The following is a 14550-nucleotide window of genomic DNA, read 5'->3' on the forward strand; positions in this document are numbered from 1 at the left end:
GTGGGAGACGCTCAGAACCATGCGCCTCGGGTGCGAACGCATCCGCGAGGCCAAGGCGCAGACGCGCCATCGGGAGTACGAGAACCTCGCCTTCCGTCCAGGAGAATCGATCGAGGACTTCGCGATCCGGCTGACGAACCTTCTCAGCGATCTCGAACTCCTCGGTGATCCGGTGGACGAGTACAAGGCCGTCCTCAAGTTCCTCCGCATCGTGCCGCGTAAGTACCGTCCTATGGTTATGGCTATTGAGCAAACCGTCAATTTGAAGCAGCTCACCATCGAGGACCTCTGCGGGCGCCTGCTCACGGCGGAAGAAGGGTACGACCTCGACGATGCTACGGACGGCGTCGGCAAACTGCTGCTGACCGAGGACGAGTGGCGATCCCGCCAAAAGGGCCGCAACTCGGACGGCTCCGGAGGCTCGGGCTCAGGCAGCAAGCAGCACCGAGACCGTCCAGGCGGCTCGAAGGACGCCGCACGCGGCGGCAGCAGCGGCGGCGCATCCAAAGATGACAAGTGCCGCTATTGCGGCAAAAAGGGCCATTGGGCCCGAGAATGTCGCAAGAAGAAGCGCGACGAACAGGCGCAGGCCCACCTCGTTCAGGAGGAGAACGACCCCGATCCAGCCATGCTGATGGCCGTGCACGTTCCTGACGAGGAATACGACGCGGCTGCCACCGCTGGACTGCGCATCTTCTTCAACGAGGAGCGCGCACGGGTGGAGTTTCATCGCGCCGCCGACGACACGGAATCCGTGTGGTTCCTGGACACCGGAGCGTCCAACCACATGACCGGCGATGCCACGGCGTTCGCCGAACTCGACACCAAGGTCACTGGCAAGGTCAAGTTCGGCGACGGCTCCTTGGTCGACATCCAGGGCAGGGGCACCGTCCTCTTCGCCGTGGCTGGAGGACGGCATCGGGCGCTCACCAACGTCTACTGGATCCCGAGGCTGCGCAGCAACGTGATCAGCGTTGGGCAACTCGATGAGATCGGTTGTCCAGCTCACATCGAGGGCGGCTACATGACTGTGCGTGATCAGGCACAGAAGCTAATCGTTCGAGTGCCGCGCGCACGGAACCGCCTCTACCCCGCCACGCTGAAGATCGCCAAGCCTGTCTGTCTCTTGGCTCATGCCGATGACATGGCATGGCTGTGGCACTCGCGCTTCGGACACCTCCACTTCCAGGGCTTGGAGCGCCTCGCAAGCCAGGGCATGGTGCGTGGCCTCCCACGCATCTGCCACCCGGAGCAGATCTGCGACGCCTGTCTCATCGGCAAGCAGAAGCGATCTCCGTTCCCACAGGTGTCAAAGTTCAGAGCTACTGAACAGCTCGAACTGGTACACGGCGACATCTGCGGCCCTATCACGCCTGCAACTCCAGGAGGGAAGAACTACTTTCTTCTGCTGGTCGATGACCTCAGTCGATACATGTGGATCTTCCTCCTGAAGACGAAGGACGAGGCTGCAGATGTGCTCCGTCAGTACACTGCTGGCGTGGAGATGGAATCAGGACGGAGGCTGCGCACACTTCGGACAGACCGCGGCGGCGAGTTCACCTCAAGGGACTTCACGGCGTTCTGCGCGGAGCGTGGCACCGCCCGTCACTTGACAGCTCCGTACTCTCCTCAACAGAACGGAGTTGTCGAGCGGCGGAATCAAACCGTCGTCGGCATGGCGAGGAGCATGCTCAAGGGCATGGGAGTGCCTGGCAGGTTCTGGGGTGAGGCCGTCACTGCCGCAGTGTTCGTGCTGAACCACTCGTACACACGGAGCGTGGAGGGAAAGACCCCGTTCGAAGCTTGGTATGGAAGAAAGCCAGATGTGCATTTTCTGCGCGTTTTTGGTTGCAGGGCTCACGCCAAGATCACGCGCCCAAATCTGAAGAAGCTGGATGATCGGAGTGTACCGGTGGTCTTTCTGGGCTACGAGCCCGGTGGCAAGGCCTACCGATGCTATGATCCAGCTGCCAAGCGCATGGTCGTGTCTCGTGATGTGGTGTTCGACGAGGGCAGACCATGGACGTGGACTGCTGACGGCGACGAGCTGTCACCTGGAGAGTTCAGCGTCGAGTACACAGTGTACGGGGGAGCAGCGACTGAACCTGTCGCTTCTTCACCAACACCTGCACCCTCTCCACCGAGCGAGCAGGGAGTCGAGCAGCAGCAGCTCACACCTGAAGGGAACACTACGTCGAGCCCTCCCTCAACTGGGTCAGCTGCGGAGAGCAGCGCGAGGCCTGTGCGCTTCGCCTCACCACCATCGGCATACGAGGACACGCTGGACGCCGGCGACGACGCGGACCTGCCTCATCGCTTCCGCCTCGTCTCTGACCTGATCAACACGGCTGCGGCACCACCAGGACGTAGTGAGCAGCTGCTGATCGCGGACGAACCGGCATCGTTCTCTGACGCAGAACCGCACGAGTCCTGGCGCCGTGCCATGCTCGAGGAGATGACGGCGATCGAGGACAACAAGACCTGGACTCTAACTGAGTTACCTGCTGGGCATCGACCAATAGGACTCAAGTGGATCTTCAAGGTCAAAAAGGATGCCGGCGGTGCAGTGATCAAGCACAAGGTGCGGCTCGTGGCAAAGGGGTACGTGCAGCGCGAAGGGGTGGACTTCGATGAGGTCTTCGCACCAGTAGCCCGCCTGGACTCGGTGCGCCTGCTCATCGCCATTGCCGCCCAGCTCAAGTGGAAGCTGCACCACCTCGATGTCAAATCGGCTTTCCTGAATGGGGAGCTCGCGGAAGAGGTCTACGTCAGCCAGCCAACTGGTTTCGCTCGGGAGGGAGAAGAGCACAAGGTTCTACGCCTGCACAAGGCGCTGTACGGCCTGCGCCAAGCTCCTCGAGCATGGAACACGAAGCTTGATGCCACCTTACGCGACCTCGGCTTCACCAGCTGTCCCTCTGATCACTCCGTGTACGCACGGGGCACGGGGGACACACGTCTACTCCTAGGGGTCTATGTCGACGACCTGATCGTGACGGGAGCAGATGCCGGCGAGGTGCAGCGCTTCAAGGAGGAGATGACCAAGCGCTTCAAGATGAGCGACCTCGGTCTCCTCAGCTTCTACCTGGGCATCGAAGTACAGCAACGCGACGACGGCATCACCATCAGCCAAGCCGCTTATGCTGAAAAACTGCTCAGCAAGGTGAGCATGTCAGACTGCAATTCTGCAGCCGTGCCCATGGAACCGCGCTTGAAGCTGAGCAAGACGAGCACTCAAGAACCAACGGACGCATCGCATTATCGAAGCATGGTGGGTGGACTGAGGTACCTAGTCAACACCAGGCCTGACATCGCGTTCGCCGTCGGGTACGTCAGCAGGTACATGGAGGCTCCGACGACCGAGCACTATGCAGCGGTCAAGCACCTGCTGCGCTACATTGCGGGTACGCGAAGCTACGGGTGTTTTTACTCGAGCTCCGGTGACCTGCATCTGAAAGGGTACAGCGACTCCGACCTGGCCGGAGACGTCGACGATAGGAAGAGTACGACGGGCGTTCTGTTCACGCTCGGCGGGTGCCCTGTCACTTGGCAATCAGGGAAGCAGAAGGTGGTGGCTCTCTCTTCCTGCGAAGCTGAGTACATCGCCGCGACCACGGCGGCATGCCAGGGAGTTTGGCTCGACAGATTGCTGTCCGAGCTGCTGGAGAAGAACAATGGCGTTCCTGCTACTGTGTTTGTGGACAATAAATCCGCGATACAGCTGAGCAAGAATCCTGTCTTCCACGACAGGAGCAAGCACATTGAGGTGCGATTCCACTTCATCCGTGAGAGCATTGAGCAAGGGAAGATCAACATCGAGCACATCAAGACTGAAGATCAACTCGCGGATGTCCTCACCAAATCACTTGGGCGTGTGAAGTTTCAGGACCTGCGCGCCCGCATTGGCGTCATGGACGTCAAGTAAGTACCGGCAGCTAGCCTTAGGGGGAGTATGTTGAATAATTCTAGCTGTTGGTTAGTTGTCAGTTTCAGTTAGCTAGGTGTTAGTTCATTTTAACACTTTCAGTTAAGTTTCTGTTGGGATTTAGCCCAGTTTCCGGTCGACGCGCATGTGCGTTTGACCTGGTTTGTAGGATCGCTGTGAGCGCCATGTTCGATCGTGGGATGGCACGATCCAGTCCTGGACGTGGCGCAAATATCGGCAGCTCGTTGTAGCTCGTTGAGAATAAGAAGGAGAAACAGAAAAGCGGCATACAGTACGCTGCACCAAAAACCATTGTCTCTACTGTTCGTCTTGTCATTGCTAGAACGCGAGCGACATACAGAAAGTGAGAGATAGATCGAGTGTTTCGTGCTCACAATTTACGCCATCATACAGAACTCCAGCCAAAGCTAATGCTACCTTAAGTAACTGGACAAGTTACAGAACACTTCTACCGTACCATCATGTAGGATACAGTAACATGCATTTCTTGCATCCTTCAGTGTCAGCCAAGCTGAAAGTCTACTACAGCACAGGACTCAGGACCAACAATGAACAATTTCCGCAAATTATCTGTGTTCACTGCAAATGATTAAAGAGATTTGCCTGTCCAAAGGACCCTGTACAAATGGTCCAATTCATGCTACAGACATGAAAAGGGGGATGATGATTCTACACACTTAATTACATCAATCTCTCGGCATACCACATAAACAAGAATCAACCAAGAACATCACACAGAGAGATGAGCCTAGGGGAGCATACGATTGCGGCTGAAGCGGACGAAGGGGACAAGGTGGGAGGTCAAACTCGTGGTCAACTATTCCCGAGGTTCTTTATCCGGTGACCTTGTGCTTCTAAAACTGCAGATCCGGTGAGGCTAGGTTAGAATTAAGAAAGGTTAAAAGCAGTTGAGAGATAAGGTAAAGGAGGGCACACGCACGGACATGATAACAGGAGCATATGTGCTCGAGACTCAAAACCGCCTTTCAATTTAGATTGAATTTCCGAATCTGTGGTGCACACTACCGAGCAGAAGGAGCAGACAGGAGATAGAAGATGATCCTGCAGAGAGTGATAAATCGGTTGCGCATCACTGAGTCAGTGGCAATGTAGAGAGAGGACGAAGCTACCGAGGTGATGAAGCCACTGACTCAGTCAGAAGAGCACCTGGCTTGTTGATGTGGCTGCAAGTGCCATAGTGACCTTAGCCTTAGCGTTTGCCCTGGTGCAGGTCCTGTTTCAGAAACTTAGCATGTAATACTATGAGCTGTTATGTTTTAAGTGCAGCTGAACCTGAACGCACTGTGACTGTGAGCATAAAGAAATGGCAGCAACGTGATGACTTTTGCTCTGCAAGCCTGTATCATCAACTGGGAGCAACGTCAGCGATTTTACAGTTTAAATAGCAGGTAGAGTAATGTTGCGTTGCATCTATCGCATAAGCATTGTAACATAAGTACCTGCAACCCAGAGTTTACCGGAACTGCTAACCAAACTGATTCATCTCTTCCAGAGTTCCAGCAACACCAAACTACCGGAACTGCTAACAAAACTGATTCATCTCTTCCAGAGTTCCAGCAACACCAACCAAGAAACTACCGAAACTGCTAACGACTTTCATCTTTTCCAGGAGCCTAACAACAAATGCTCACCAAGTACAAATTGCTTGAATAAGAACATCCACGCCTAAATACTTGTTTTCACTAGCAGTGAAATAATTCAACCATTCTCTTCTTTCAAAAAAAAAATTTCTACCATTCTGCTTCCCCCACTTCCTGGAGTGCCTCCCCTTCTGCCTCTGTTTATTACTGACGAATATTTTTCTCAATTTTTCTTGGGGGTGCAAATGCAGCCTTTCTTGGAGACGGTGTTGCAACCGGACGTCCCACATAAGCCCACTAAAGCGTAGGCTAGTTCTAACTAAACTAACCTAACCGACTTTTTTTTTTGAAAATTCGCTAAAAAGATGCTACAACTAACCTAACCGATTTTGGGGCAGCTTGTCTTGGTGGTGGTGCTTGTGCAGCTTTCCCAGCCCTTCTGCAGTACCACATTCTTCGTGCATCCTTCGATCACTCCAAACCTCAGACAGAAAGTGAAATTGGATTAGTGAAGTTCGGCCGAAGGCCCTTCGAAAAGAAAGTGAAATTGGATTAGTACTTATTCAAGTGGGGCGAAAGCCTGTTTCGAGGATTAGTACTTCATGCAACTGTGAATTAAAATTGAATAGTCTTGTACCTTGTGTCTGCTCCTTCTCGTAGGCTTCAAAGGTAGTGAAACAGCTTGTATACTTATGGTCTTGAAGCTTGCAGTTAGAACATGTAGATGTAGCCTTCCTTGGTAACTTGTCATTTCCTCTATATCCTTTATTTTGTTCTTGTTTTTCCACATGTGGGCTAGACTAACATCCTCCTGATGTAAAAATCTGTTTCCTTCGTGGGCTAAAAACGAATCCATGTGAATAGCACATAAGCCGGATATTCACATACATAACTAGATGCTCAGGCGTACCTACGGTGCGCCGCTGAACCGCCCCTTTTTGTTGTCTTCTGTAATGGGAGCAAAAGTATCTAGCAGGGTGTGATATGCAGAGTATGCAAGGAGAGCTTGGTTGTGGAAGCATAAACGGTTCATAACAGGATAACAAAAGCACAAAGGGAAAAAGGAGGCTAAGTCTTCGAACTCCCAAGTGATATCACCTATAACTTGGCATGATGAGTAGTATTTACTAATCACTCAGGTACATGCTTTTCTCCACTCAAACACAAGATATCAGAATTTCCTATTCACCATAGTTAATCTGCACACTGAAAACAGAAATGTACATGAGCCTGCATTTTTTTTTTACCCTTTCCTTTAGGACTTAGCAGAAGACTATAATTTGTGATGCAACTAAAACACAAATAAATGAAAAGACAAGGACAAAGCAGATTTTGGCTACTAATTTTCTTCTGACCTGTTAATATCATATATCTCAGGGCGTACGATATAAAAGGCAAAGGTTTTGCCTCATTTTAAAAAATGAGTATAACTCACATAGTAGGATCCATATCTCTGTAACTTTGTTCTATAAGTGTTTATCTTGTGCTCATAAAAAATATTACAAAATCATCACAATATTTGCATTTCAAGGACATCAGTAGAGAATATGAGTAACTTGAGATTAAAACTATATGATTTGGTTACCAACTACCACCCCAACCGATCCCTGTTTGCTCCTTATAACATCAAAGTAGAGAAGCAACTTCTGTTTTCATGCTACAGGCATGTAATGCATTACTGTCAAGAACAAAGGACGCCATACGATAGGTGGTGTACATATGCAGAATTGAATAATTACACCTAGCAACTAACAAGGGGGGAAATGCTGAGACACGGATCTGATAATTACTTCAATTTCGAAACAATACCTTCTACTGCTAGATTTTCTCAACAAGAACACATCCATAATAAAACAACTGCAAGTGAGAATATCCTTGAGAGCGCATTCTGGCTACTCAGGCACACATGTGCACTCTGCTCTTAGATAATTACAGACTGAATGGTTCACATGGCAATTCAAATTAAAGCACATTAAAAAGGTGCTGCATTTAGACAATAACACTCACAGATATCTGGTTAAATCACAGACCAAGCAGTGAGGGCTGGTATGTCAAATGGCACTTGCAATGCATGAGTATCCTTACAATAGAATTTGTCAGGATGAATGTAGTATGCTTGATGAAAATGGTAAGAGTAATAAGCAGTGTGCAACTACAGATTCAGTGTTCGAAAAAAGTTCAGAGATAAGGTTTCAGAGGGCAACAAGTGCATATTTTGTCCACAACTCAGTCGAACGCAAATAAAGTGCAGGCTTAAGGTCCAAGGAAAAAAATCAGAAACAAATAATTCAGATTCAATTTTCCAAACAAGATAGGAACTTATATTCTAACAATGTGAGATGGAGACCATGGTTATATAGACAAAAAAAATAACCATATGCCAGTACATAGTTAACCAATATGTCCATTCCAGAACAAAGGAACCCAGGAACAGACGCAGCAAAATGATATTCCCTACATTTGCTACATGCCCAATAATCAGGTACTTCACAGAACTTATATTCTAACAATGTGAGATGGAGACCATGGTTATATAGACAAAAAAAAAATAACCATATGTCAGTAGATAGTTAACCAATATGTCCATTGCAGAACAAAGGAACCCAGGAACAGACGCAGCGAAATGATATTCCCTACATTTGCTACATGCCCAATAATCAGGTACTTGACATCACAACCATTAGATGATCTTTTATCATTTGATGCTCATCATGATTCCGACAACAGCATGCAGAATTCCCCCGTAAGCAACCCACAGTTCAGAGCAGGAAGCAAACAATCAGTTGATGTATTAAACTGTAATTCAACCACATTCCTGTATCTTCCATGATATCTGAATCCTGGACCTAGAACAGTTGTTGCTTTGAGAAATTCTACTAATCTCCATATGATACAAATGTTAAAAGGACAATTACATGACTGATGTCTGTGAACATTACACGGCATACCTAGAATGCCTGCAGATCAAATCCACTCGATTTCCATACCAAATGCACAAAACGTTTGGCACAAGATGAAAAGTTGATCAAGGTAACATAGGCTGTAAAGGTAGTTTTCACTACCACATGATTTGTGAGCCTCAGAACTTGAAGAACCTCGCAAGACCTTAGCCTACAGAAGACCAGACACCACATGTTTAGTGTTACTGGTATGACAGTATGAGTAAGCGCTCGATTCCTATGGGCTGGGATATACGATTTCCTCTTCACGAGCAACGCTGACTGAGGCCCAGAGCTTTTCACAGGCAACCATGAGCTCTTCGTAGGGCGGGGATGCAGTTGCCGAACCTGCGAGCAGAGAGGAGACGGATGTAGTGATGAGCATGACCGCAGCGTTCGTTGATGCTGGCTGAAGGGTGCACAAGCCGTCGATCTCAGTCACCAAGTCCCGCATAGCATTGGCGTCCTCAAAGGGCTGTTGCTTCTTCAAGCTCGCCCAGAGACGTCGCAGTCCTCCCTCAAGCTGTCGCAGCCGCCCGTCGAGCCGCGTAGCCTGCTTGAGCCGATCAATGTTGGTTATCGTCCAGTTCCCGCCCTCGACCTCGAGCTTCAGCATCAGGTCCAGGATATCCTCGGCCATCCGCAGGCAATCGATCCTCCTCACGGTAACCTTTAGGCCATCCGGGAAAGACCAGCGGCGGCAGAAGAGACTCTGGGCGTTGGCCATGCTCTCGATAACCTCGTCCTCCTTCCCCTTGCCCTTATCGAAGTACTTGGAGAAGTCGAAGCTCTCGGCGAAGAGCTCGCGCGTATCGGTTTCCATCTCCATGACGTCGCCGGGGATGTCCTCCTCCGCGTCGTCGACCTCCTCGTCGTCGACCTCCTCGTCGTCCTCGTCTTCCGAACCCTCTTGTTGCCAATCGAACGGCACAGCCAACTCACGATCCCACTCCCTCCTTACCGGCTCCCGCTCCGTCTCGTCGACGGCATCCGCCTCCTCCTCCGCCTCCGAACGGGGCGGGATCACTCCGGCGGCCGCCGCAGCGTCGGTGGGATCGCGTGGGGGTGGAGCCATGCGCTCCGAGCTTTCTCAGCGGGATCGATTAGGGAGCGTGGCAGGGCTAGGGCTTGCCTTGCGAATGTAGGAGACGAGGAGCTCGGATTTCAGTTCTACGACGACGGGAATGCCCAGCCGTAACGAACCGCGCGCCAATTTATAGAGCCGGGATTTCGTGCTTGGAACGGAAGCGGAGGTCCGCGCGCTTCTTATTTCAGAGAGAGAAAACCCGTACGAGATGATATGCCCAGAATTCATCTTCCTCCTCTGTTCCTTTTCCCGGCCGGAGACTCAACAAGGGAGGGACATAGAAAAGTAATAAACGAATTGCTGGTGGTAGAATTGCGATCGAGGTTAAACCAACTCCAATTTACACTTGTCAAACTTCACCTGCTATGGCTGTTTGGACTCAGGTTGCTTAGAATCTGCAGCAAATCATCAGGCAAGTAACCGCGTTCCCTGTCGGCATTTTCACAAACAGTTTGTGATTATGGCAAGGCAAAGCAGAAAGGAGCTTACCGACGGGGGTAGTAAATCAACAAGAGACATGAAGCCGCGCGCGCGCGCGCGGGGCTCAAAGATGAGCTCTCCAATCGCCTCAGCTTCACCCATGAGCGTCTCCGCTCAGGCCGCCTCCCTCGGTTTCTCCCCCTTCGCTCACTTCTCTTCTTCTTCTTCTTCTCTCTATCGCTCGGTCTCTCCCATCTCTCACTCACGCGCGCCAGAAAGCAAACGGAGCTCTACTCTTCGAGGTGCAGAAAAGACATGAGGCCGCAACTCTCGGGTCGTAACCAAGATAAGCCCAACAAGGAAAGAGCATCGAGACTACTACAGATCCAAAGCCCACCAACAAAGGTGGCACTATCCTACTTCCAAATCTAGTTGACTGGTACACCAAAAAAAAATCTAGTTGACTGGTACTTCCGCACTGCTAACTCCATTCCATAATACAAGCATATCATATAAATTCAGTTAAAATTCACCATTGCTTAAGTTTGATTAAGTATGGAGATAAAAAATATTGACATCTCCAATACCAAATCTATATAAATAGATCCACCATAAGATGTATTTTTATAGTACGTATATTTAATTATTCGCTATCGTACATTGTGTTATTTTTGTGTAAAACTTCAGTTAAACTTAATATGATTTGATTGTTTGACTAAAAATATACGTCCACTAGGATCGCGATCAATCAGCATATATCCATTGGTTTAGTTTTTTCCCCATTAAAAATCACACTTTGTTTCCCATCCCGCACGGAGGAAGACAAAGCAAATAAAAGAGAATAAAGAATCTCCGCCGTCCACTCTCGCAGATGAAGATGGCGCGTGGCAGCGATGACGGCATAGGTGCATGGTGGTTCGGCGTCCACTCTTTGCAACTCAGAGCAACAAAGTTGTAAGAGGAGATGGAGACGACGGGCGGGGATTGCGTAGGTGCCCCTGTGTCACTCCATGGGCCGTCGAAGTCGAAGGAAAAAAAGAATAGATCGCAAGGCCATGGAGAGAAAGAAGAGAGACAGACAAACGAGCAGTTAGTGAAAATGAACATATTTGATCCTTTTTTGAAACTTCAGTACAAAAAAAAACTAGATCTGAGAAAATTTTCAATCTGACCTTTCTTTTTCATGAACATATGTCACCATGGGTTAGGGCATCATAGTCTTGCATGCATGACGCCGAAATGGCCATAAGTCATGTAGCCCTACCCCACGGCGCCATTCAGTGTGAGCATGGTGTCTTAAGGGCAGGCCCTGTGCAGAAATTATCATATTATGAATTTTTTATTTTATACCGAAGTTTTACAAAAAAAAATGGTCAGCTATGTTTGTTTCAATGAACGAATATGAGGAAGTGAAGGAAACCGGTGGCGATCAAGGCTTGCCTCGTTGACTCTTTCCTTGCCACGTCATCATAACAATCCAACGGTTGCGCTACCGTAGCGTTTCTTTCCTAAATCCCTAAAATAAAGCTCATCCTCGCCCTAGAAGCACTAGACTAACCTAACGTCCAGTCATACTCCGCATGTTAAAGAGTAAATTCTGAAATAAACCTCGAACTCGTAGAGGGTGTTGAGATCAAACCCTGAACTATAAATCACGGGAATCAACACCCTGAACTTCTCTTTCCTGGCCTAAAGTGGCATTTTGGTTGTTTCCAAACAACAGGATCTCTCCTTGGTCTCATATCGCTGGCTTGCTTTAGGCGAGTCCTTTTTTTTACTTGTTCTTCATGCTGAGTCGTTATGTGCAATCTGCTCACTTAGGACATGCACAATAGTTTAGACAGCGAGTTAGTGCAACGCCTCCCAGTGACCACCAACCGCCATCCCTCGCCATCGTGGATGCATGTGTTGTGTTCGCTAAAATGCTCGGCCGATGGAGAGAAAGGGCGGAGAGTTCCTCTTAGATTTGTCAAGTCAGTAATACTCCGTACCAGCGTTTACCTTGCCACGTCAACAAATCCCAATGGAAACACGGGTCTCTCAAATAATGACCTGGAACAAGGAGTTCATGGTGCCGATTTCCGGGATTTTGAGTTTAGGGTTTGATTTGCACACCCTCTACAAGTTTAAGGTTTACTACAGACTTTACTCTAGTATGTTAAATGTAGTTAGTGCCTAAGAGCAGTTTCGTTCTGATTGACCCAAAGTATGTCTTCTTTAGGTGGCCGCGGACAAGTGTAGGTGGCTTGAACGTAGCTCCTTTTTTGGACATGGCCATGCACGATTATTTGTGCGTTTTTTTTTTGCAAAGATACATATATATTTGGAGTTTGAAATTGAATATACAATAATTTGAAATTTAAACTTGTTTGGAATTGAAAACCTAAGCTAAACCATTAAATAAACTAAAATAAAATAATTAAATAGGGTTCCTGTTTCGAGTTCGATTCGATCTAGAAGTCCTCGGTCACCTAAAGAAGACATACTTTCGACTGTGCGGCCGTGTGCATCTTGTTATACAGAGGCTGGCTGTAACACTTAAACCTTTAAGTAATGAAATGTCCATTATTGAAGAAGAAAAATGCTCGAAGCGGTTAACATTCAGGATGTTTGGTATCATTTTCTGTGCAAACAAAAAAGTACAGTGTCAGTACAAACCTAAGTAATAGAATCACTATGCATATTTTATTTTTCTAACAGTTAATTCAGAGGTGTTGTTTCGGCATAGGTGCATATGAACCTATTATCAAAATGCATTAAAAAATATCAAAAAACTCTGAGATAAAATTTCGCGTGTATATTCAGATATTCTATGTTCACACACAAATTTTCGAGGGAACGAACATTTTATGTGGCATGTGTAAAAGAATAGAAGAATGTCCCGCGATTAGTCACCTAAGAACATCAAAAATTGTCTTTTCTACACGGAACAGAAAAAATGTTGTTTTTCCCTAAAACTTACTTACGAACAAAGAATGTCTAGATGTATATACACAATTTTTGTTCAGATTTTTTGACATTTTAAAATATGTTATTACATAGCGGACTTATATGCATCCGTCAGTAGAAATGAATATTAACATTAACTTTTCATTCATGTATCTTTTGTCTTGCATCAATGTATAGTGGGGATAGATTACATATCGTCTCAATTTCTTCTTCAAGCTCACTGTCAGCTAAGCCACGCAGGTTTCTAGCTGAAGTCTCGTCCTATACGCGCACCGGTACCGCCGTGCGCGCCGTCGGCCGGCGTTAAGCGGCCGCGACGGCGCCAGCCCTGCTCCTCCCCATCGACATGCCCATGGACCCGACCGCGCAGCTCCTGCTCCTGCGATCCAGCGCCTGCCGCATGGCGCCGCCGCCGGTCCCGAACTCGCACGGCTGGTCCTCGTCAATCCTTCCGATGTCCATGCTCTGGCTCCGTGCCGCGACGCTGGAACACCTCGCGCGCGAGGCGGCACGGACGAGCTCAAGCACGTCGCCGTCGTCGCCGTCGCCCGCCGAGCGGTAGAAGGCGTGGCTCCGGCTCCGCGGCACGGACACCATCCCCACCGGCCCGCGACCCGCCGCGCATGTAGTCATCTGCCTCACGTAGAGGTCGCGCGCGCGGAGCAGCACGCGGAACGGCGCCCGCACGCACCGCCCCAGGACGGCCAGCGCGCGCACACCCCTGCTCGCCGCCGTCACCGACATGCCGCTCCGATCCCACAATCTGATCAAAGACGACCCATGCCACGGAACTATATATATATGGATGTGCATGGGAAGAGAAAATTGCATATTGCTACCACAATTGCGGCTAGGGCTTCAGAAAACTACCACTTTTCAGGTCAACTGCAAAAAGCTACCACTTTTGCGTTTAATGGTTTCAAAAAACTACCAGTTCTGTGTAACAATCGGTTTGACCCATTTGATCAAGTTTTTGACAGAGATAGCCCACCATGTCATTCAGATAGAAAACTTGATCAAATGGTGGGTCATCTCTGTCAGAAACATGATTAAATTGGACCAAACCGAGTGTTACACACAATTGTTAGTTTTCTGAAGCAATTAGACGCAAAAGTGATAGTTTTTTGCAACTAACCAGAAAAGTGGTAGTTTTTTGAAGCCCTAGCCTCAATTGAGGTAGCAGTATGCAATTATCTCGCATGGGAACGAATGAACTATGGTGACTCGTTCTACCTAGTAAATGTGATGCTCGTTCGTAGGTGGAGGGCTACGGAGACGGAGCACGGAAGGTCTGACTCGTTTGGTCGTACGTGTCGGTTCTATTTGGCCGGTTCAAATCGGACGGGCGCCTCTGCGTGTCAGACGTACATGAGTAGTCGCGTTGATGAGTCCAGCCAAGTAGTCAAGATGAATGCGATGATGTGTCAAATCCAGATAGTTACTGTTCGTAAGAATGATACCCCTATATATACTCCGTAGTTGTGTTTGATTTGCACAATATTTTTACGTCGCGGTACATTATTAATAAATCTTAATTAGCCATATTACAATTAAAAGGTATACTCCCTCCGTCCTAGTTTGTAAGTCACAATTTTTGAATATCTTGGT

General features: G+C 48.8%; 1 protein-coding gene and 1 long non-coding RNA gene across 2 annotated transcripts; both read right to left on the reverse strand.

Annotated features, from left to right (window-relative positions):
* Positions 1 to 4552: 4552 nt before the first annotated feature.
* On the reverse strand, positions 4553 to 6124 carry LOC139830863 (uncharacterized). The gene is made up of 3 exons (XR_011744364.1): positions 5114 to 6124; positions 4891 to 5008; positions 4553 to 4806 (listed from the first exon to the last, which is right to left on the reverse strand). It is a non-coding gene; the product is annotated as an uncharacterized lncRNA (long non-coding RNA).
* A 7030-nt stretch (positions 6125 to 13154) lies between these two features.
* On the reverse strand, positions 13155 to 13754 carry LOC127348457 (uncharacterized). Its single transcript, XM_051374480.2, has one exon. It carries the CDS (start codon positions 13684 to 13686, stop codon positions 13246 to 13248), a length of 441 nt encoding a protein of 146 aa, XP_051230440.1. The 5' UTR covers positions 13687 to 13754; the 3' UTR covers positions 13155 to 13245.
* Between the last annotated feature and the right edge of the window lie 796 nt (positions 13755 to 14550).

The sequence above is a fragment of the Lolium perenne genome, chromosome 4, assembly GCF_019359855.2.
Source record: "Lolium perenne isolate Kyuss_39 chromosome 4, Kyuss_2.0, whole genome shotgun sequence".
Taxonomy (NCBI): Eukaryota; Viridiplantae; Streptophyta; class Magnoliopsida; order Poales; family Poaceae; genus Lolium; species Lolium perenne.